This window comes from Amphiprion ocellaris, chromosome 3 (assembly GCF_022539595.1).
Source record: "Amphiprion ocellaris isolate individual 3 ecotype Okinawa chromosome 3, ASM2253959v1, whole genome shotgun sequence".
Taxonomy (NCBI): domain Eukaryota; kingdom Metazoa; phylum Chordata; class Actinopteri; family Pomacentridae; genus Amphiprion; species Amphiprion ocellaris.
The window spans coordinates 24,597,746-24,621,613 of record NC_072768.1 but is presented as its reverse complement, the minus strand read 5'-3'; the positions used below and the strand labels follow the sequence as shown (position 1 = coordinate 24,621,613).

General features: G+C 38.3%; 1 protein-coding gene across 1 annotated transcript; it reads right to left on the bottom strand.

Annotated features, from left to right (window-relative positions):
- Window positions 1–1,885: 1,885 nt before the first annotated feature.
- On the bottom strand, window positions 1,886–23,868 carry LOC111572788 (capping actin protein of muscle Z-line subunit alpha 2). The gene is made up of 10 exons (XM_023276609.3): window positions 23,770–23,868; window positions 11,834–11,897; window positions 10,064–10,115; window positions 9,176–9,239; window positions 7,352–7,558; window positions 6,632–6,711; window positions 4,730–4,808; window positions 4,318–4,389; window positions 3,569–3,631; window positions 1,886–3,020 (listed from the first exon to the last, which is right to left on the bottom strand). Exons 1-10 carry the CDS (start codon window positions 23,851–23,853, stop codon window positions 2,880–2,882), a joined length of 906 nt encoding a protein of 301 aa, XP_023132377.1. The 5' UTR covers window positions 23,854–23,868; the 3' UTR covers window positions 1,886–2,879.

Sequence of the window (23,868 nt, the reverse complement as noted above, 5' to 3'; positions counted from 1 at the left end):
TGGTACATTGTGTTAGCTAATGGTGTTGAAAGGCTAATTATAGTAGCATATGAATAAAAGTGTGAGTTTTCATGGAAAACATGAACTTGCCTGGGTGACCCCAAACTTTTGAACCGTAGTGTATTTGAACTGATAGTAATTAGCAAGTACAACAATGCTGAACGAAAGTATTATGCTCCAATTACGTTTGTTGTTTTAGCAACTTTGCACGGACACTTTTTCAGTCTTTGTGTCAAGACACTACTTGAATACAGAATAAATATGTACACAGTATTAATTATTTTTCACCTCCTTTTCCATATGTAGTTTCCTCTGTAATCTTGTGGTATATTATGCTTCTGTTAGCACCTCCCAGACTTAGGCTGTGTTTTATTTTTCTCTGTCCAGGTCCAGCTCCTATAATACTCCAGTCTGGAATCTGTGGACGTCAGTCCATTTCTGTCACTGTTTCATCAGCTGTTTGCCTCTCCAAATATGATTTCACTGTATTATCTTTGTGCATCGGATCACTGTCTGAAAAGTAAACCTGTTCCTAATCCAATGCTTTCCAGACAGAAAGGCATGATGAATCATAATCTGTCTGTACTTTTCAGCAATCGTGATTCCATCAAATCAGACAATTTCTCCGAACCATGATAGACTCTCTGGCATATTTCACTGGAGGCTGGCAGAACCATGACATATCACATATTGTCAACAATTGGACTCGGACATTTCAGACTTTGATTCAGCACTCCACAGGACTCTTTTCCATTACTTTTTACTCCAATCTTTGTGAGCTTTTGCATATTCCATATTCCACATTTCACATTTTAGCCGTTTCTCTCCCAAAAAGTGATTTCTTGGCTATTGCCCTTCCTCAGAGGCCATTCCTGAACAAACTTCTCCGCAGAAGGACCAACTTGGCAACTAGATGAAGCTGCCAGATGCTGATGAAGTTTTTTGCGAAACTTCTTTTTTTTGGCTGATTTGCTCTTTGAGTGACATTGCTGATGCAAAAGTAGAATTGAATGCTCATCAAGTTGTGTATTTTGGGCATTTTGAATTGAATGATGGGATTGAGGTTATCAAACATTAGCAGGCTTCCAGTGAGTTGAACTCTTACAAAGTGTGTATGTTAATGCTCATGAACAAAAAAACATCGATTAAGGCCTAACTTCATATAACCACACAAAAAATAATCAGTAATAAACGTCATGTCTTGAATGAAATCTGGTGCAATACATGACACAATTAGTGCAGTAAATCTCATGGTGTCTGCCCAACTGAGAGGTCAAGAGATGTTCAGTACAGAGAGAGCTCACTGAACATTTGACACTTAGACCTGTAAAAAGTGTTTTTAATTCTGAGTGCATATTGTGTATTTCAGTTGTGTCTTGTTACAGAGAGCCTGTATGCGCAGTATAGCCGTGGTAAAACAACAATGTGGAGACCGTATACTTTTGCAGTAAGGTATTATTAAGGTAAGGTAATATTAGAATGCTGCATTTACTAATTATGGGCAGTTTGGATACAAATGCCAAGCCACTCATTTGTGCAGGTGGTTATTCTGTGTTAAATTATACAAGAGGCAAAGTGTAAAGACACCCTCACTGGAAGTGTCCACAGCTAAGGGCATGTTTTAGTTTCACTGCCGATGCCCTCCACATATCAGAATGGCTGGACATCTAAAAAGACTTTTGTGCACACTCAACATTATGATTCTGTCTCTGTTCCTTAAAACAAAAGTACAGTCAAGCAGTGCTCTGAAGTGTAATGCAGGTAGAAGATGGTTTAGACCATAAAGAATCCTGGTGTTAAGTTTTTTATATCACAGTTTGATTTTTTTCCTCGATAAATATATCTGTAAATAAACAGTGTCAGAAATTATGAGTGAGTCAGTAAATAGAAAATTTGTCATTTAATGCAACATAATTGTGACTGAATTACAATTAATCTCATGGAAATAAATCACCAAACTGACAGACAGGATGTTTCATACAGGTATATATTACAATGTGCCTTGTTATATAATACAGTCAGGTTCTGTTTTTAATAAAAATAAGCACTGGAGGAGAAAGTGATACTTTTTGATTTTATTGTAAATGGGACATTATGCACATTACTTAACGACTGATGACTTGTTAATTAAGCTTGTTAAGTGGTCACAGAACTCCCTGCGCTGAGTGGGAATTCAGAAGATGTCAAGTCAAAAAGGCGATTTAGCCAGGAGCGCTGCGAGCTTGAGATCTCACATACAGGACAAACGGTGAGGGAACAAGAACATTGAGTGGCTGACAGTAGTGGCTGCTTGTGCCAAGAGATACCAGTCAATGAACACAAAATTTTTCTTTTTTTTTTTTTTTTCTTTTGTTGTTGAGCCTATGGGACATTAACCGTGAAGTGAAGGGAGTCGTTTGTTTCAGCCATAATATCGTTCTCTTTTGTAAATGCAAACAAAATTCTCCCAAAAAATAGTTTTCACCATTATCGCAAATTTAAACCGTTTTTCCATTAGGTCAAACAAATGGCATGGTCTCACTGACACAATAAATATTGCACATGTGATACTGTACTTTATAAGGGTGTTTTTGCATACAAGTGTTCGCCACCTTTCCTATGTCTTGCAATATTTCTTCAAGTTACATTTTCCCAAATACAATTACTTTTATCATAATAGATTCAATATACAGAGGAGTTAACAGTGTCTGTATAAAAACAAGGGAAGTAGTCATCCAATGTGTGGCGTGATGTGATATCTGACTGTGAGACCAAACCTTTCTTTGCCCGTTTTCTCTAATTTTTGTACAAAGACGATACAACTATCCAGTCATGCAACGTTGTTTGAGAGGGGATGAGGGTCGGAGGGGGGATCTGTCTGTTATCTTCTCTGTTGTTTTTTAAGCATTCTGCATCTCCTTTCCAATCTTGTAGCTCAGGATCTTGTTCCAATCAATCTTGGTGCGTGTCACAGGAAGCTGGCGGCGTAAGGCTTTGAAGGTAGTGTCCGACATGGTCTGGTAATTCTCGTTGATGGCCGTCTACAAGGAATTAAAAAAAAAAAACATGAAGAAAGATGGATGGAGGTAGGGAAATAAAGTACGTGAAAAATGCACTTCAATAACTACTAGGAATAGGATGACAGTAACATTACTATTTGCTTTGGGGTTTTTTTGTCTACAATTCTTAGATAATTCACATATACTTTGTGTAATGCACACAAAAACTAATCATCATATTATGTTTGTCAGCATTTTATGTGTTGTCACAGCTCATCTGGGAAAGGTGCCAATTTCTCTATTTATAAACATATCCAAATTCATCAGCATCCTAACTATAAAAAGTAACATCCTCTGCTGGAGATCTGTGATGAGAGTAACACAAGTTCACCATAACTTTTCATTTTAGCCAAATTAATATGTCATACTATCAATAAATCTGTCAACAGAGAACTGTAATGTCTCTGGAAGCTCTGTTTTCATGAATAAGTGACAAAAACCAAGCTACAGTCAAAGCTGAGTTTCCCAGCAACAAAGAGCAGGCAATCAGCATATTAACCACAGAGTTTCCATTTCATTTGAGGACATACCTGATAGTCATTCTCTGCAGCCTCCATGATCTTAACAAATTCCTTTGCAGTTGAAGCCTCATTCTGAAAGATGAAAAGACACAATTTTAATATTAATAGAAAAAGGGACAAAGCATCATAAAACAATTTAGTGTGCTAAGATTTTCACCTTCACACTGTAAATGATAATTTAAAAAACAAACATATGCCACCAGATCTTAACGGCACTCCTAGACTGCAAAACCGTAACTGCAGTGGACTCTATTACAGAGGTAGAATCAACTTAAATACACAGTACTGTGTGATAAATAAAAAACAGGGGAAAATATTCAGCTACATCTCCACTGAGTGTCTGGTCTCTCAGACAAACTCCAACTCAGCAGTTTTGGACTGCAACTGACAGTAGTGGTCGGCTATTGGTACTGGTTCAGTTTGTTCACAGGATGAGAGCAGCTGACTGACAGAGGACCAACAGCGATCTAGCAGGTAGGGAAACAAGAGGCAGGATGGCAAAGAACTAGCTACTTAGCAGCGACAACTTTCAAAATTAAATACAGGCTGCCACAAAGAAATCAATGTATAGGAAACAGTAATCAGTTGCAGATGGTGTTGTTCTATCAGACAGAAAAATGAACTCAATGTTAAATATATTCATCACGAACATTACCATGACTCAGCCATCAGCTGACTGTCGTCCTAACCCTGTGTTTGATCAAGGCAATGACTGCTCTAGCTTATGTTTGCGCTCTAGGTCATGGAACTATACTTACAGAAACTGACATGGACTCCTGAACCTCTTTGTGGCTCACCAGCTGAACATTTCCATCCTCATAGTAATGAACCTAAAAAGATAAAAGTTTAGACTCAGTTCACCAAGTACCTAAAACGGATTCTGTGCCTTCATGTAACAATGTCACCCAAACTATTGTCATTAGTGTAACATCTTAAAACAGCCCCAAAAAAATAACTGATCAATTATACACCAAAAACCAAAAAGAACTTGATGACTTGCTGCTGAGACAAGGTAAAAGTGTGACACAAATTCACCAAAATTTGACCACAAAGTAGCAAGTGAAATCAAGTAGTGTGCACTGTACTGAATTTGTAGAAGTCTACACACAAATAATCACATAATAATACAACATATCTGACTCTCCAAAATGAAACACCTAAACATATTACCTGGATTTTCATAATTCCTGCCACTTGAGTGGTGGATGGTGAGATGGTAAATTTCCATTCTGATCTCCAGCGTCCATTCCTGTGCAGAGGAAGAGGGAAACCAGACTTCAGTCTCTCCAAGTCTCATGACTGGTCAGTAATAATAATAGTATATTTTATTTGTATAGTGCTTTTCAAAATACTTCGACCCTTTATATAGTCACATTATAAAATCAGCAAACATTAAAACAGAGGAACATCATAAAACAAGTCATAAAACACATCATAAAAATAAATTAGTATCATATATTAAAAGCAGTTCTGAACAGGTGGGTCTTAATGAGTGATTTGAAAGTGGTCAGGTCAGTGCAGTCACAGATATGTTGGGGTAGGGAGTCCCAGAGTGTGGGGGTAGATATGGAGAAGGCTCTGTTGCCCCAGCTTCAGTGCTTGGTTCTGAGCGAGGGGGAGAGAAGGTGTGCATCGGAGAAACGGAGGCTGCAGGAGGGAGTGTACACTCCTCTAACTCTCTTTGCTTTACAGGGAACTTCAGCAAACACAGATATGAACAACTTTTATCAGTTGAGATCACCTTGAAGATCATACCAGGAGTTTTAAGATCCAAAATGATAAAAAAATCACTGCAGGGTGTTCTATTTTGAGATGCCCAGTATTGTTTCACAAATCTCTTCATGCCACAAATCAAAGTACCCCAGTGTAAATTTATTTTTTTCCAAGTTATAGACCTGAAATCAAAGAGCTGAAAATGAAAAATACATGTGGTGTCACATTCAAATTACTTCAAATTCAGTTTCATAATCATACAACTAAATCCCCTTGATAGGTTCATCATTACTGAAAAGGGGGAGCCAACAGTGGCAGTCAAATACAGGAGTTGTTGGATCATTACACCCAACAACCCATAAGCCCTGTAAAACCCAGCAGCAAAGAGGATTGGTTCAGTTCTTATCCAATTAGATTAACTTGATCAGAAAAAGCTCAGCAATGTTTCTGTGGGCCAGCACCCTAACCCTCCAGAGCGAAATGCCAATTAAAGTAATGCCTTTGAAAGGTCTTGTACACATTAAGCAGCATTTGAGGCTTTTTTTTTTTTTAGCTGATTCAGCGTTTAAAACAAGGTTTGGTTTAGAAAGCATTCCTGGGAATTCTATAACCACTGTTTGGATTTCTAGGAAAAAATACAACTAACACTAACAAGCATTACTGATTCCATTCGTTTGTACACGTCTGCCAACTAGTTAAGTTGTAGTTAAGTGCTGTTGTCAGGGAGTACAGATGTTGCTGCAAAGAAGCTACAAATTTCAAAAAAAAATGGATGTTTTACACATGACGCCAATTCAGTCTCCGACCAAATATGTAATAAATACATAATCTACCCTTCTGTACCCTCTTCCAGACCTATGGCAGTGGATAATGACCACAAAGGTGTTTTTGTAGAGCAATATGATGCCACAGTGATGTTGTGGAAATACAATGTCATTCTTTCATCACTTAATCCCATTAGCATATGATATCTTGGGTTATGGCCAAAACCATGTTTTGTGAGGTCACAGCAGTTTATAACCACTGAAATTTTATCAGTTTATTCATGAACAAAGTGAATCTTTGTGCCAAATTACAAGACCTTCACTCAAGATGTTCCTGGTGTATTGTGTTCATGAGAACACATAGACTTATAGACAACTCAAAAAAAAAGTTCTTTTTATGCCAAGTGCAGAGGCAACAAACAACAAAAAAACTTTAAATTAAAACAGCAATTCAGTCATCATCTTTACTACATCCTAAAATGGAGGCTCATCTGGAATCAAGTAGTGTACTGCTTTGTATGTTAAATGTGTGTCTCTAAAGAAAACGTGTGTGAGATCTCAAAATCACATTTAATATTAACTGTCTGAAACATACCAGAAGTTTTTTGGTTGAAACTGATGGCACTCGATGCACACAATGATGGTTTGATGTCCGTCAATGGTTTTCCCGTAAATCTGAAGGGAGATGACAAAAAGATCCTCAGATTTCACAAGTGAGCAGTATTTTTGTCTCACAGTTTATTGGTGCTTTTCTGAATTCTACTTTCCTGTACATGTGCAACCATCAAATGAGACAGTGGTTTGTGGTTAACCGCTACAAAAAGTAATCTCATGCTGACCTTCTACTTAGAGACTGTAATATATACAGCACGTTTAATAAGTAGGACAACAGTTGCTTTGCAAAGTGGACCACAAGCATATCTACATATTGGCCTGCCATTACTTCCCACTCTGCACTAGGTGGGTTGATACTGTTGTTTTGACTCAATGTGAACTACCTTAGAATAGCATCAGATGAATAAACAGACATTTAAAAATGTGTATGGTATTTGTCAGTGAAAAAGAATGAAATAAAAACATAAGCAAACAACAAACTTGCTCTGATGCAACATTTAATGTATTTCAGCAAGGTGCACTGCACACTAGCCTCTATTTTCCAAAGGTGCAGAAAGGCTAAGATGGAAGTTTTGTAATTAAACTCCATCTTGTTTGATTTTCATGTAGTTTTGACAGTGAATAGATTTGAAAACTGTCAAACTGTTCCTTTAAGTGATTGCAGGCACATCACTGTAGTTATGGAGTAAGCTTGACGTACGGTACAGACTCCGCTGGGATAGTGCTCCTTGACATAGGCCCTGACGGCTGAGTCCACAGCACTCCTCCAGCCCTCCAGGGAGCTGTCAACATCATGGGGCTTTGGGTCACTGGCCTCCTTCCTCAGATGGTCAAACTTGAAGGAGATCTTATTCTTGGGGTCCAACACCCGGCCATTTCCAAGGTCACCATGCTCTGTGATTAAGACCTAGCATACAGAGCGACGGAAAAGGAAAAAAAAAAGAGATAGGCAGATAGTGAAAAGCCAGGAGGGGGAGAGGAGCAAAAAGGAGTGACAGAAAGAGTAATAGGAAACATAATACAGTAAGTCAGAAAGAAAAAAAAATTATAATCAGACAAGAGGTTGAATGAAGACCAGGAAGAATAATGCAAATGATAAAAGCAGAAGTGGTAAAAAAAAATATGAAAAATAACAGAAGGGATTAGGGCAGGATATTTTGTTGCAAAGTAAAGACAAATTAAAAAGACACAATGAGCAAATAAACAAAACAGAAAGAGAAAAAGGAGGAGAGGAACCCAAAAGCATTAGCCTGAACTTTCCAACTACAGTCTGCCACATCAACACTTAGCTCAGCCTGTTGGGTATCAGACTGGGGAATTTCAGACCTCGATATGGGAACAGAGGGACATGATGACATCTTTACATAAGACGCTGCAATCACCACAATGTTCAACTTTCACTGAAACTCACAGGCAGCAAGCCCAATGACATTAAAACAAAGACATGTTTGTGATCTTATTTCTTGAGGAAGCAAGACAGAAAACTTGGATGTCTTTGATCATTTCATCCAATTCCATTTCTCTGCTTTAATGCCAGTAATACAATTATATTAGTGCAATAGTAATGAAAACCTTTACTGTTTTTATACCATTAAAACCATTTGTATGCCACAACCTCTCTTCGAATTTATTAATGAATTTCAGATAAACTGTAACTGCATAATAAGCTTGACACTTTGTTACTGCTCATTACTTCTTATGATACTACAAAGAAAGAAAGAAGAAACAGCTAGAAGTTTTTTCATAATGGAAATATAACATGCGACTGTTCAACTCATGGATATAATTCATGAACTGAATTATACTGTCTTCTGATGTACGTCAGCTAAAGTAGTAACGGAAATGTTTCAAGTTAAAATAATACAATATTAATATTGAGAATGATAGGAAAGTGCAGGGAGTGAGTCAGCAGATTCACACGTGATGTCATCCAGTGCCGGTTCCTTAAGCTTGTTTTATGCTTGCCACATCCGCGAGGTCCGTGCAGCTCCGTGCGGACAAATTTCGTCATTTTAGCAGCCACGCCCCCTCACAGCCCATCTCAAGTGGAAAATTTCCACGTCGCGCACCTCCAAATTTTTATAACAGAGACATGCGCAAAGCTGCAGGAAGAACAGAAGCTCCTAGCAGCAGAAGTTCAGAATTACAGGAATTTATATGATTCATCACACAGAGATCACCGTGGTAACCGGGTTATAAACAATTCATGGTGTGAAATTAAAACTAACTGCTGAAATGCAATTAATCGGTAAAATGCCATGTTGTAAGTGGTGTGAACAATGGCAAACTTCTTCTACTCTAGTTTAGTACGAGAGTAGACCAGGTAGATGTGTGTTTGCGATACACTGCCCCCTGCAGTTTGGGAGCAGATGTCGCCTGGAGTATAAAGTCACACACGGTCTCTCAAACGGATTTCCAAGCGTCTCATTTCCGCGTGGCACGTTTGTGCGGAAAGCATTACCCAGCCTTTAGCCTTCATACTGCCACCATCACCTCTAAGTCAAAAGATGAAACATGAGCTCACCTGTTCTTCATAGCCCTCAATTTTCACGGGGGTAAACTGGTCCAAGTTGTACTGTGCAAAAGCACTACAGAGAGAGACAAGAAGTTACTTCACACACACAAATTCTACTTTGACCAAACATAATTTTTAAGGTTTTTGGCAATATACACCACTGAGCCAAGACATTTTGACCACTCGCTGCTAAAGTGAACAATTTTGATCTTGTAACAACTTTGCATGTCTAGGTCTGGAATATGTTGGATGGTAAGACAATAGTTGGGTCTCACTGATGTAAAGACCTGAGCGACCTTGACAAGGGCCAAATATGATGACCAGATGACTGGATCAAAGCTTCCCTGAAATGGCAAGGATTGTGGGGTGCTCCTGGTCTGCAGTGGTTAGCCATAAACCAGTGGCACAATGTCAGCGATGTGCTGGAACAAGTATAATCCAACTTCCAAATTACAGGACTTTGTCAGATACCAAGGGGCATCTTCAAAGGTCTTGTGCAGTTAATTTCTCGGTAGGTTGGAACTGCTGCTGTAGCACTAGATGAAAGACCAACAGTACATACAGCAAGACTGGTCACTACACTTGGCTCATCAGTGTAGGTGTAATAGGGTTTGGGCAATGGTTACAGATTAAAGTTGTAACAAGTCTTTAGCTGAAGACTATTTTTTCTTGAATTCTAATGGACTGTATGATCCTATTAAAAAAGTAAACAAAGCTGGCAAACATTATGTCAAACCAGCTGTATTTGGAGTTATTAAACTGTCCTATTAATTATTAAAAACACACTATGTGGAATGACTGTGAGTCTGAGTTTGTTGAATCCATGTTTCTCTCCACATTTCTGAAAACTCAAAAAACATTTTTCAAGACCTGGAAATAGCACGAGAGGAGACTTACTGCGCTGCACCTTCCCTGAGAAGATTGTCATTGTTGAGCAGCAATCGCACATCTAAGGAGAAAAATTGTGTGAATATTAGACAGGAGAGGAAGGAGGAGAGGGAAGACAGAATACAGTTACAGCAGATAAGCACCATGACATGCACAGAAATACAAAAGACAAGGCTGCCTGCAGTCAGTCTTAGTGGCATTTATGGTAAATTAGCTCAGTGGAAAAGGCTATAAAATCGCACAGAGATGAAAGAGGGCAAAGTGGCAATAGGGGACTGTGTTCTGTGTGCATGTGAGTGTATGTGGCTGTCAGTTTGTGATAAGCAGCAGACAGCCAGCCCTCCTGGCGTTCCACTGAGGTGACGACATTTATCGAGGCAGGACGAGGATTTAACGATGCCAAAACATACATACACACACTTTCTCAAGGGGCACAACTTTGACAGTGTAGTGTGGACAGTTGTGCTGCAGGGTGAGCAACAATTTGGCCAAAACATCAGTCTCATTTTACTTTCTCAATGGCCACATTATTGTGTTGTGAAGCACATCAAATGAAATGGTTTTCATTTTAGCTCCTTGTTTAGGCCCTGCAAAAATTATTATAGTCAGCACTGTGAAAAACCTGCTTTGAGAATCAAACAAGACACTAAAGTAGGCAGCAATGTACACTGTAATGGTGCAATACTTTTCACACGTTTCTCTAAAATCACAGCATTTTACACCAAGATATTTTCTATCTTGTTTGCTGATTTTATTTCAGCTCAGTCTGAATCAGCTTCACCCTACACCATCTTATGTGGTAGAAACATCAGCAGTCAGTAAGACTATTTCTACATACCTATAGAGACAGAAATAAACTGGTTTAACTGTCAAGGGTCACAGAACTTGAAAAAAGACAAATTACTTGACAATAAACTTACCCAACTGACTTAATGTCTCACAGATACAATTGGGTATTTTTTAATACTTCGGAATTCAGACAGAGGCTTAGTTACAGCAGATTTAGTTAAATAGATTATATTATTTAAAAATATTTAACAGTGGTAGATTGCCGTCACAACCAGTGGAGTCAAACAATGTTATTTATTAAAAACAATCAGTGGAGTCTTTTGAGAAACATTTTGCATACATAATGATATTATAAATTATAGCTTTGTTCCATTTACATGTGCCAGTGGGCTGTGCACTAGAACTAAAATGGAATGCAGCCACTGTTAGCTTTTATTAGTTACACCTGTGTTTGCCTGCTAAATTGTCTGTTCCTCTGATTAAGTTGCTACTACCCTTCTTTAAACTGTTCTGCTGGCATATGGATTTTTTCTGAAAGTTGTGTAACTAAAGAAACAAAATAATAATCTGGATATGTGAAGAAAGCTAAAAAACCCACCATTCTTAAACCTGTATCAGAAATTATTCATATGGGCTAATAAATATCTATGTCCTGCATATTTCTACAGATTAAGACTCCCTGCAAAATAGTTTCAACATTTTTTTGGGCACGACGAAATGTAGTATGAACAGAACAGTTGCATATGAACAATTTCTTGACAAATTCTTTTTAAAAATGCTATTTCCTCCAGACAACAGGCTCTGTGTGCATGATAGTGAGGCAATTCAAAAAACCTTTTATATGCTGTGATAAATCAGTGCTTTGCATTATTCAGCTGTGTGCCGCTGCAGAATCCTGCATTACATTTAACAGAGCAATACCATCACACTTAACCTAACATAAATTTTTAAAACACAAATTACATAGAGGAAAAGGAACAGAGTACTGACCATTGAAAACTTCATTGAACTCTCCTGGCGGGGCATGGATGACAAAGTTAGCTGCTATGCGTACCTGCAAACAAAACAGAAGATGCAGTTTAAGACCAGAGTCACTGACCGGACAAAAAAGCAGTGTAAGTTCTTAAACTTGAAGTTTTTACCTCAAAAATTCCTACATTTGAGGCTGCAGCTTAATATTTCATGTTGTGGGAAAACCAGACAGTGGTTTCATACCATGTTATATCAGGAAGGCTAAATGCTTTACACATTAACCAAAGTGAAATCCAACCAAATGAAATGAAATTTATGACAAAACTTCTCTCTGCTTAAGAGCTTGAGGGCTGCATTCATTAAGTACAACAACTGAATGTCACAAATTCACAATGTAAACAGAGAATACATCTATTCAGTGCAGCCAACAGAGGGTGTAATGCAACTGTGTCACTGGTTTGGAGGGTGGAGTGAGGGTGTCTGATGTCTCTTTCAGTCTACAGCACATCCGAGCAGTCATTTTTTCCCCTTCTTTACTTCTCTTCTGCTGCTGTACAACAACACTTCCTATTTCCAGGTCACATGTCAAACTGACAGCGAGACGACAGCCCCTCCCTTACCCGCTTGGTTTACAGCCATATAAGGATATAAAAATGTGCTGAGGACTCCAGTACACACTCTCTCTCTCACTCTACTTCTATATCTCTATACCTCTCTCTATCATTGGCAGGATACAGCGGATCACCCAGGTTCCCCCCGGTCTCACAAGCTGGTGTATGACAGAAAGTGTATGTATGTGTGTGAGTGTGTGTTTGCACGTGTCTGTCCCGTGGGCCCTTATTAGCAGTGTGTGTGTATACAAGTGCACTGCCACTCGAGCAGAGCTGTAGATTGATTCTTGCTAATGAGTGATGCTGAGAGAAAGGAAGGCACTGCGGGAGGAACATGCATGTCTGTTTGTGTGATGTTCAGATCAAAGTTTATCTGCATTAATCTAATCCTCTGTCATGAAATCATGACCCACTTATGTTGAACAATCTAAAATTCAGAAACACAATGGAGGTGTGTGCCCATTCGAACGCATGACACAAACACACACTTTGCAGAACAGCTGGTGGAAAATTGTGTGTGTTTGTGACTTGAAATCCCTGTGGGAAGAGTAATTTGCATTGGGTCTCCCTCATTAATCTGGACAGCAGTGTAAACAGACTTTACATATGCAGAGAGCATCTCCTAGACACTGTAGGGGCCTTTTTCAAGCACCAGGTATATACGTATATATATATATATATATATATATATATATATATATATATATATATATATATATATATATATATATATATATATATATATATATATATATATATATATAATTTGTTGAGATATACATTTGTCAATAGTCTATGCTGGGCCACATAAAGACTACAGACAAAGTTCAAAACGCAGTTTTTGTCTTGTCTACACATTGAAAATTGACCTTTTATATGACTGAAATGGCAAAGTCTCAAAAATATATCAAGTGTGTGTCAGTCACATTATACGATATAGAACAATAAACAGAAAAACTGAGAGATTTCTATGTGCATTGCCACAACCATGGCTTTAAAAACAACATTATCCGACAATAATTGTCAAGTATGTTTCATCATGTTACATGTCCATTTATATGGATGTTTAAAAGACAACACAATTGGAGAGCAGCCTAACTAGTTCAAATACCTGACCGCAAATTGAACTCCATGGCTTGATCTGGTTTCAATATAGTCTATAAATAGGAGTTAAGTTCTGCAGGAGTACTGTAATTACAGCTGGACATTGAATGTACAATCTCATCATTAGAAATAACATTAGATGTTGCTTTTTAATGTATATTCCTGTATCTTGTCTGGCTGTTTACTCGATTGTAATACTGTATAATCATAAATCCAATTTCTGGACATGTTCTCCTTTCCAAGGTTGCCAGGGGTGGTAATCCAACCCAAGATGTGACTGATAAGAGGCAGGGCACACCCATAATTGGTTTTCAGTCTTCGGGTCAGGCTTAAACTTCTACTACAAAAAACAAATGCGGCCACACACATTTAATTTTGTTTCAGTTAGACTGACGTAAGATGAGTACATTATGTTGCAAATCTGAGCAGTTACATTGATGCCATATCAGATATTTTTGCTAGACAATAATAGTTTGGGTAATACACTGAATGTTCATCAACAGTTTGAATGATTGGCATAAAACAGATTTCAAGATACTGAACACTTTAAACAGTGGCTTGAGTAATTCCAATGACAGATATCTTACTCCATTTGTGAGAATTCTCACAATTAATAGTGTAGCACCTAAAGCTAAAGACAGACCGGTCAGGGCTGCACAAGAATGGGCAGGGATACTTTTACAACAACTAACTGTTTTAGGGTACATAGACAAGGGGGGGATACGAAGCCAGTGAAGTGTGATGTGGTTCAAAATGAATCACTGACAGAAAGAGGGGAACACTCCACCAAATGTATTATGAGTGAGACACTGACTTTTAAAAGCTTGTTAAAACAGGATAACATTTGCTCTTATTCTAAGTCAAACATGTTCTACTATCATACTCAGACAACAACCTGCCTCCTCCTGCGATAATAGAGGAATGAAACAAATGAAAATAAATACATTCAAGACTACTTTTTTCTTGCAGGTCAGCATGTTGAGAAATCATCCCACTATGTTCACAGTGACAGCAGATACAATGATTGAGAAATATGGTTGATACCATCTGTCTTTCTTGTAGCCAAAATAGTTATGGATTGTGGAACTATACAGTATTTTAATGTATTTGTGATTGTAAGATGCTGCTAGATGGCAAAACAGTACACTACAAGTCCACTGTGCAGTAGAGGGAGCCAAGATACAATCGCATAATCTTTGACAGGGCGATTAGTCTGCTTCATGCAGAACTTTACTAGCTTTTTATTACAAAAGAGTACTCACACGGACAAAAATAAAAACTGTGAATGTTGCACTTCGTCAGTTTTTGAGAAATTCCACTGGGAAAAAAAAAAAGAATTCACTACACATTTAAACCAAACCTGACTTAAATTGTGTTTTATATGTCTTGTAACCTAATCAAATGGCACCTAAAATGTATCCCTCGTTGATGGAGGTAATTACAGCAGGGTTCAACCCTTGAATGTGGAGCTGCAATGTTAAGTGTTCCTTCAGTCTGTTCTATTGGGACACAGGCTGTTGGGACACTTCACAGCTCTGAGACCTAGTTTTAGTGTTGAGCACTGACTGCCACTGTGCCACGAAAGGCTGAACTTGAGTAAAAGAGTCTCTGTGGGGAATGATATTACACTACTCACAGTGTTTGGCTTAAGAACCCCGTCTGATAAACGTTGCTATGTAGCCTAATTGAATTTAAGCCAATAAACTGTATTGAGACATCCAAAAATCATCATCTCTACCGCTTAAGCTAAGTGGTTATTCATATTTGGGTTGTCACTGCTTAAACAATCAAGAGCATTGACACTGTCTTGTGCTGGGAGAGGGGGTTGACTGCAAATTGGTTATTTCACAAGAAAAGAGAGACGGCAAGTGAGGCTGAGTGTTATCTAAATATGAGTCAATCACAGTGAACAACATTCTGATCTTGGGACAATGTTTATATTTTGTGTGAAATAAGGGCTTTGTTTATTTCTTAAACGTAAGTCCTTTTTCTTTCTAAGGAGTCTTAGAGGGTGCAGCTGACGTGCATATGTAAGCCAGTCAAGGAGCTAGCACAAAAATACTAGAGCTAGCAGACACACAAAGAACATGGGACACAGGCTCCCCTGTAGCGTAGGATTCTTTGTGCTGTCTTGGCCTGGACACCAGCTGGTGTCTTTTCTTTCAACTTGCTTACCGTATATTCATCCTCATATTACCCAACAACCCCTCCTTTCCTTGCAACAGACACGCCCACTGTACTGTCCCAATACCAACTCCACCCTACACCCCTTTAAGAGAAACCCTTTCTTTATCCCAAAAAACACCCACTGACACTGAAAACCACACATATCCCATCCTTATCATGCCAATCCAGATATGTGAAATTTTTAAAAAATAATCTAAAAAAACCCAGCAGGACTTGCCCCACAGGCATTTAAGCTGCATCATCTCCCTGAGTGTGATCCCCTAACCTGGCATGTTGCCATTTCAATATCCTAGATAGAAAAGGAAAAGAAAGTCTTGGCACCCCAAATTCGATAGCAAAGACCAGGCTGAGTTCAGAGGAAAACTAGTCTGATGTGGGTGAATACTGGAGGGCTGGTAGATATGCAAGGGCAATAATTTATGAATAATAAGCCCATGGTAGGATGGCAGAGAGGAGGACGCCCGTCAGACAGCCTTAGGCTAACTAGAAATGTTCTTCTGCTAATCAAAATCAGGTGGTGGCTGGTCAACTCAAAATTAAATTGAAGAAATATGACCCTATGTCTGTGATGTTTGAGATAAATACCCTTAGAAGCAGACATGTTGCTTGATTGAAGAGGCTTTTCTTCACAGTAAAAACTGACTTTATAAAAATCAATATGGCACAAGGTAATACATTTCAGCTCTCTTTTTCATAACAACACTGTGTTTTACATCTAAGTTGTGTTCTAAATAGTCCACTGACTACTAGTGGCATATGATTCTGACCAAATGCAGTAAGTAGTATTTAGCAAACTTAAATATCCAGAAGATGACATACTGGAGTAGCCAAAGTTTCAAGTACACCACTTCATTTGTTTTTGTGTTGATCCCTACTATCTACCACAAGGGTAGTAGCCATTATTGTGTCTGGAGCTATCTGTACTGCATCCCATAATGCATTACATCCGTTCTTTTTCTGATTTTATTTACTGACAACCAACTTGTATGTTTATTACTTCCACCTTGTAAAGTGGAGTTGGGACAGTAGATGTATTATGGGGACTCCACAGCTCAGGAAATTTAAGTAGCAATAGCAGACCCCTCAAAAGATCTGCGTGCTGTGGAGGGTAAGACCAATGATATGTTTAAGTACATAAAGTTGCTATGGCATGGTTTGACATGATACATTTTTACAGGTATGATTTGCTGAAAATGTATACAGTCTTGCAGTTTGAAACACTAACATATTTCCTTTTTCAATGATAGACCACTTAGGATGAACATCGGAAATGTTTTAAATTTTCCAAGGAAAGACACTGAGATCTGTATCCAAATTTAAGGTGAGCAAGTGTCAGCTGTTTTAATCATACAGCTACAAAATATCATCAAAATGTTCACATCCTGACATGTTACTTTTATTGTATTTGAACTGAAAAGGCTGCATATGTTGTAGCAATGCTCCATACACAATTTTTACAAGAGCTAACATGAGCTTGTTTTAGCAAACATACAAATAGCTCATAACCTCTTTTACTTTAGAAGTTTTAAGGCAGTTGGCAAAAATAAAATATAGTCCAATAACCCACATGCTCTAAATTCAGTTGTAGCAGTTATTTCAGTTATAACTAACTTGCAAATGTTGTTATAACCTGAGATGGGTTCTGCTCATTTCTTTAGTAAGCTACTGTCAGTGTTCAATAATGTTTGTTTCTGTGTGTTAGCCCACTGTGTGTGCTGCAGGTTTTTATCAAGTAAAACAGTGTACTTTTGAATGCATTGATTTGACTGACTTATAATTTTGGTAAGTAGTTAGGTTTTACAAATCATGGAGATTCAGTAGTACTGGTAACAACTACCAAATTTCTGGTATCATGACCTCCATCATTGTGATTTAATCACCATTATGTTTCTATCACAACTATTGCAGACATTTTGGGGTAATTTATCTGCATGCAATGCTGTTCCTTCTAGTTTCTTTGATGGTAGGTTATACAAGTTGTCAATGTCAATATGAATTGTCTACTTTGGATGTGCATAATATTATTCAGCTAATATTCAATGACCTATTCCTGACATTCTGCCTGCAGAAGTAGGATAATTTTATGTAAAGCATCCAGCTATGCAATACATTTAAAATCAGTAGCTTGGATTACAACCTACAGCATGCAGACATTGCAATCTAAAGCCACTGATCCCAGCAAGGCAACATTAACCAGATAGTTTACAAGACTCTAAAATAGCCTATAAACAAAAGTAACAGCTTTCATAACTGTCTTCTGGAGACAAGTCACCTGCCCTAATATGAACCACACAGAGGCTTCAGCTCCTTCTAACACTTAAATGAGGTGCCAGTTTTGGTCTCATCATGACAAGGTACTCTACCTGAGTGCTTAGACAGAAAAGCAAGCATAGTTCTTTTGTTTTGCTCTGCTACAGGCACGTACAGACAGTGTTCCTCTGACGTTGCATTCTTCAGTTAAAGGGAGACACCACCAAGTTTCCACATTTATCTATGTTATCCCTATTGTCTAAGACAGCTGTTCACAAGTCGAGCTCAGGGACACACACACACAGAGGACTCTTGGGAGTTCTCCCTGACTCTCCATTTAAATTTTATTATTATTTAATTTAGAGTGTATTGTTGAAAGGGATTATGCTTTATCAGAGGTTTCTTACTAAGTCTTCCTGTCTGGACTGTAATAAAGCTGCCAAATAGGAAAATCTGACAAAAAACATTAAAGTGAAGTAATTTAGCAGCTCGATCTGGATTGAAACATGTATTTTTCTCCCATCATGAAAAAGTGAGTGCATTTTGTCACTCTTTCTGTATGTAAATTACTTTGTATGAAATGTGACATGTTTAAATGTTAGCAATTTCGACATAGATGTCCTAATCTTTACACAGATCCAGTCACATACATGGCCTAATCATGTAAACATACTTTATTCTATGCATGGGATTCAGTGGATGCTTTCATCTACGCCTTACTGTTCTGTGACTATGACTTGAGCTACCATCGCTGACACTGTGAGCGCTATGCTGTGTGTTGTGTCAATTTACCCTTCTGGAGTTAAAACATTAACTTTACCTGTAGCAGTCACAAGTAGTGTTCGAAGAGCATTTGTATGGCATGCATGTCCACGGTAAAAAAGAACCAGCTCTTCCTATAAATTATTACAAGGCACATTAAAATGCGCCATTGAATCATGTGCTGCCTGCTTTAAAGAGCTGTCTTTACTCTCTCTAGAAATTTCATCACATGTACTGCAGTATCGCTCCATACATAAAACTCCATTGCTATTTTTCCTGTATGCCTACCACATCAACCTCAGTTACACAAGCATGCACATATACGGACAGTAGAAGCTTATTATTTTTTCTCTTGCAGTGCTGTTGATCAACAAATTATAAATGTGTAGTGACAACAGATCAGGAATTTAATCAACCATTTACTTGCAACAACTGAATAAAAAAAAGTGCATTTGTGATCCTCAATGGGCTGCACAAGTGATTGTGATTGCGATCTAGGCTTTCCACAATTATATGGAAACAATCAACTGCAAGATTCATATTTAAACACTCCTCTCGTTAAGCGCAAAACTGACTTTAATGCCTCCTTACTCTCTTTTAAAAGTAACTTTAGGACACACATTTGTCTGAGTGGCTGTGCTGCAGTAACTGATTGGGGAGCCTTGGTGTTTCTCTGTGCACAGCTGCCAAACTCGTGTCTGCTGTAGCCAGCATGTGAGGCATTTAGGGTACATTTGTAAATTGTAGTGTGTACTGATAAGCAGATATTCAGCAAGTGAAGTGTTTTGGAACTGCATTTAGATTTTGCCTCTAGGAGATTCACTAGAGTCAGACAAAGAAAATATTATTTTTTGTCTTGTTTTAAAGCAAAGATTTGTACATTAGGAATTACAATATTTGTGGCTACTATGGGATGACTGATTAATGGCCTGGCTGATTATCAGATGTGATATTTAGCATTTATAATAATTTTCCTATTTTTGCCAATTCACAATAAAATAAATTAACTTAAATATGTGCTACTTGGCATGCATGCCTCTCAGTCTGTAGTCATGCCTGAAAGGTCTCGATCAATGTCATGCCCACAGCACTATCTAACTGGTTAAACATCACATCACCAGTAGCACTTAAAAATAAATGTCAAGTTCACTTTTGATTAAACATATGTAAACATAAAGGCACAAAGGCATTTCAACAAAGTTTTGTGGTTGTGTTTTTCTTATTCTAAATTTTGTCATAACGACTTTCAATTTTACTGCAAATGTATATCGGTTCCATATATCAGTTATGACTCTTCTTGACCACTAATAATCGATTTCCATATTAGCTCTACAGCTTGTACCTCAAACAAAAAGAGCTTTAGGCTGTGCGCCACACATCCTATTTCTTGTTTATAAAACTTCGAGCAGTACTGTGTCTAAAGTTTCATTATTGAATCGGATTGGGCTAAGAGAGAACTGGAAAACTTGTTTAGCCTCCTCATTTATCTCTTCTGACCACAGGTATGTATGGCATGTGTGTTTAGTTCTCCTAACAACTGTTTTACTACTTCCTTTTTCAGTGTTAAAAAGTTTTGTGCTATATTCTTCATCCTATCATACATGTAAAAGTGGAATGGACCTAAACAAAAACTACAACAAGCATCTTCTCACTGTATTGATCAGTTTTTTTCCCAACACAACAACTAAACAAATCCAAATACAGTGAAATTACCACAATTTAATAATTAATTTTAAAATTGGTGTAAATTATTTCTTAAGGAAAAACAGAACATGCTAGAGCTTTAACAAAACAAGCAAGGTCAATAGGGGACCTTAAGCTGTTTGAAATTAGAATCAGCTCTTATGCTGTAAATTTATAGTGTAAATGACCATACTGTATACCCTGCCTCAGTCTAAAACAGAACCACAGCACAGTCATCCAAACTCCTTTAGCCAGATCCGTATTTCTTAAAAAGTTTGGCAAATAAAGTATTCCCACTAGACAACTCAAAGGAAATGCAAGCTACAGCAAACAAAGGTGAACAGCTGACGACAGCTTACACATTTAGGCTGCAGTGAGCTGGTCAACTCTGTGAATCAGTTTGCCATGTACCAAATCACTCTATCAGGTGCAGTAGTAAACAATCCAAGTTGAGGGGTAAAATGATAAAAGTGCTAGGTTTTTGGCTCTTGTACCTGTCCAGACTCTTAGAACACACAAAGCAAAGAAACAGACAGCTAAGGAGATTGAGTAATGACAGCTTCCTGTAATACTCATGTGGTTTCTTTGCTGTAATCAGGAAGCTAGCAGGCTGGTGCCCAAATGACTCAAAAAGTCTTAGAGCATAAGCTTGTATCTGTTGCAGAGACGTGATGCTTTTTGCTGTTTAATCATTTACAAATGGCAGAACCTAGTATCTCCCAGCCACTACTTCCCAAAAAAGATTAAACAATCATCAATAATATCAGATCACAGCGAGTCAGGATTCCCGCAAGAGCAAGTTTGCAGATTTGTTATTGAGTGCAGGGAAGTACCATCAGTGGAGTGCTGAGAGATTCTGGCTGTGGCTGATTGCTTTGTTCTGTCTACCAGTCTCTGGAAGGTCACCAAAGTTTTGTTTTTATTCTAGAATTCATGACTAGACACTGAGAAAGTTACTCAAAGTAGGTAGTAATTTTTTAGAAACAAGTACCCAGTCACTGTGTCAGGTGGATGAAAATGCTCATTTCCTCCATATGTAGTTTTTGTCTGAGATACACAAAACAAGCTGGCGGGCCAGAGCAGATGGTTGATTGCTCTGAGCTAATGCACCAAGAGACGGCCTTCAAAGTGCAAAATGCAACTGCGGTGTTTGCTTGGAAAATTCTATGCTTTTAACAGCACGCATGCAGTGGATAAATGCATAATGTAAGACACTTGGTCCCTCACCACTCATATTCGAAGGAGGAAATGAACAACTTCCTTCAGCTAAACACTGCATTATATCAGCTGTCTGGTAGTCTACTAGTCATCCTGGCACGTTGCCAACCATCATTTTTTCAGCTCTACAAAATCAAACTGTCTGGTCAAACAGTGAAGTGGCTTGACAAGTGTAGAAACCGTGCGGTTAAGGCATGAAAAGACCACCCATCCTCTTCACAACACCAACATCCAAAGCTGTTAACCTTTCTACCGCAGCTTTGTGTCACAAACACATAACTGAAAATATTATTTATGACTGAGCTAGTACATTACAAAGTCACACAATGGTCACAGTCACCTATACACCCTAGCCCTGTAATGAAATGTTTAGCTAACAGCTGATGCCTGTGTGTTGATGAGTATGACGCGTTCACATTCATGGGTCGCTGAGCTGCCTGAACTCTAAAAAACTTGTGACTCAGACTTAAACAAGGCAAAATAAAACTACACCTTGTTCTTACTATGAACAGTTCATTACATAACCTTTAGAGCAGTAACTAATGAGTTACCAACAATGTATTAACTGAATGCTTATAATAGCTAATTGTTTATTAACAAGCTTAGCAGGAATAGACTGCAAGGTCAGAATAGACACAGCACAGGGTATCAGGTACTCATGAATACACACCTTTATGTATGTAAGTCAGTTCAGAATAATAGTAATACTGCAATTATGGATTGTTTTAACTGGTTATTCATTCACTGTTTTTTTTTTTTTTTTTTTACCATAATCCCTTAGTCATTTAAGTCATAAATTCTTAAAAACAATATGTGTAGGCATCACATATGTCTGCAACTTGCATGAAAATTGTGACCAACCGTGGCAGAAACAGTCATGAAAAACTAAGATCATAAAGCTTCACATCAATGCGACTGCAATCAGTAGATTTCCATGCTAACTGAATCATATAACAAATGAACACTTAAAGGTAATTATCTATTAACTGATAAATACCCTTGATAAACAATGATTAGCTGTTAATATATTGATATGTTTCTCACAAAGTATCCGATTCCAGCATTCCTGACCAAAAAGCAAACACAATTTAACAAAGATTTTAATGTGCAGTGATTCTAAGCCTGCCACAAGCAAGCAATTCAGAAAAAAGCAATGTAGTGACATTGACAAAAAGTACAAGATGGACTTGACACCTGCAGTTGAAATCTCTTGTGAACTCGGGGTCTTGGTAGTGTGTGTGCGTGTGCTCTTTTAAGGAAATGAGAAAATGAACAGAGCTAGTGCTGGCAGACACTTGAAGGGGCGTCATGGGGTGTAAACCCTGCTGACATTACGGGCTTGACAACCTACGTATCAGTTACACCGTTTTAAAAATAATAAATGTTGATGTGAGACCTTAAATACACAGATGTTTTGGTGGGAATGGAGCAAACAAATACAATTTTAAGCTAAAATTGTTTAGCGTAGTTAATGTTACGTGTTGGGTCGTTTCCGTCATATCGTTGATCAAAGGGGGCTCGCAGTTCCCTCATATTTCAGCGCTACTTATTAGAGGTACGAGAGTTAGCAAGCTAGCTTGCAGAATGCATATGGTGTCTGTCATACGGCTGCTTACAATTTGCCCCCACATAAAATAAACAGACAATTCTCCACTGCCAACATTTCTGTGTGTAACGACAGAAAAGCGGTGTCTAACAGCGAAAAGGGCGTGTTGGTAAGTGTTGCTATCTGTTAGCAGGCTGCGGCTACGCTACACTAACTAACCTAGCTAGCGATCTTTGGTGTATGAAAACTTCCATAACACAAGTAACCAAAGACATCGGAGTGAAACGGAAAGTCCACTGAACGAAAAGATCGTGGGAGGTAAGCTTATGTGAATTTATAATATGTGCACAGTTCCTATTTTGAGTCAGGACCGTACAAGGAGCCTCCGTTTGAGATTCGCAAATGAGCGGAAGTTGAGCTAAAAATAATAAGAGCAGAAGCAGCAGCGGTTCTGCTGAGGCCTGGCTTTTCTACAAATTTCATATCGCCGGTCGACGCCGGGATGCACCGAGAGACTGAATCATATGCAACTCAAAATTAGAGCGCAAATGTGTCCCGCTGAGGTTTAAGCTGTAATTAAATCGGTGTCTTACCTTTTCCTCGTCGGATAGCTGCTCCTCATGATCCGCCATCTTTTCTTCCGGCACCACCAGCTTGTCAGAGCCCTGTGACGTCATCACATGGGTGGATTC

What these genes read in the sequence shown, in the direction of transcription:
- LOC111572788 (XM_023276609.3), bottom strand. Translation starts at nt 23,853, where the DNA reads ATGACGTCACAGGGCTCTGACAAGCTGGTGGTGCCGGAAGAAAAGATG. An exon ending in CTCAGGGAAGGTGCAGCGCA is followed by an intron (nt 9,240 to 10,063) that starts GTAAGTCTCCTC and finishes CTCTCTCTGTAG; the next exon opens with TGCTTTTGCACAGTACAACT. An exon ending in CAGGAATTATGAAAATCCAG is followed by an intron (nt 4,390 to 4,729) that starts GTAATATGTTTA and finishes TTATCTTTTTAG; the next exon opens with GTTCATTACTATGAGGATGG.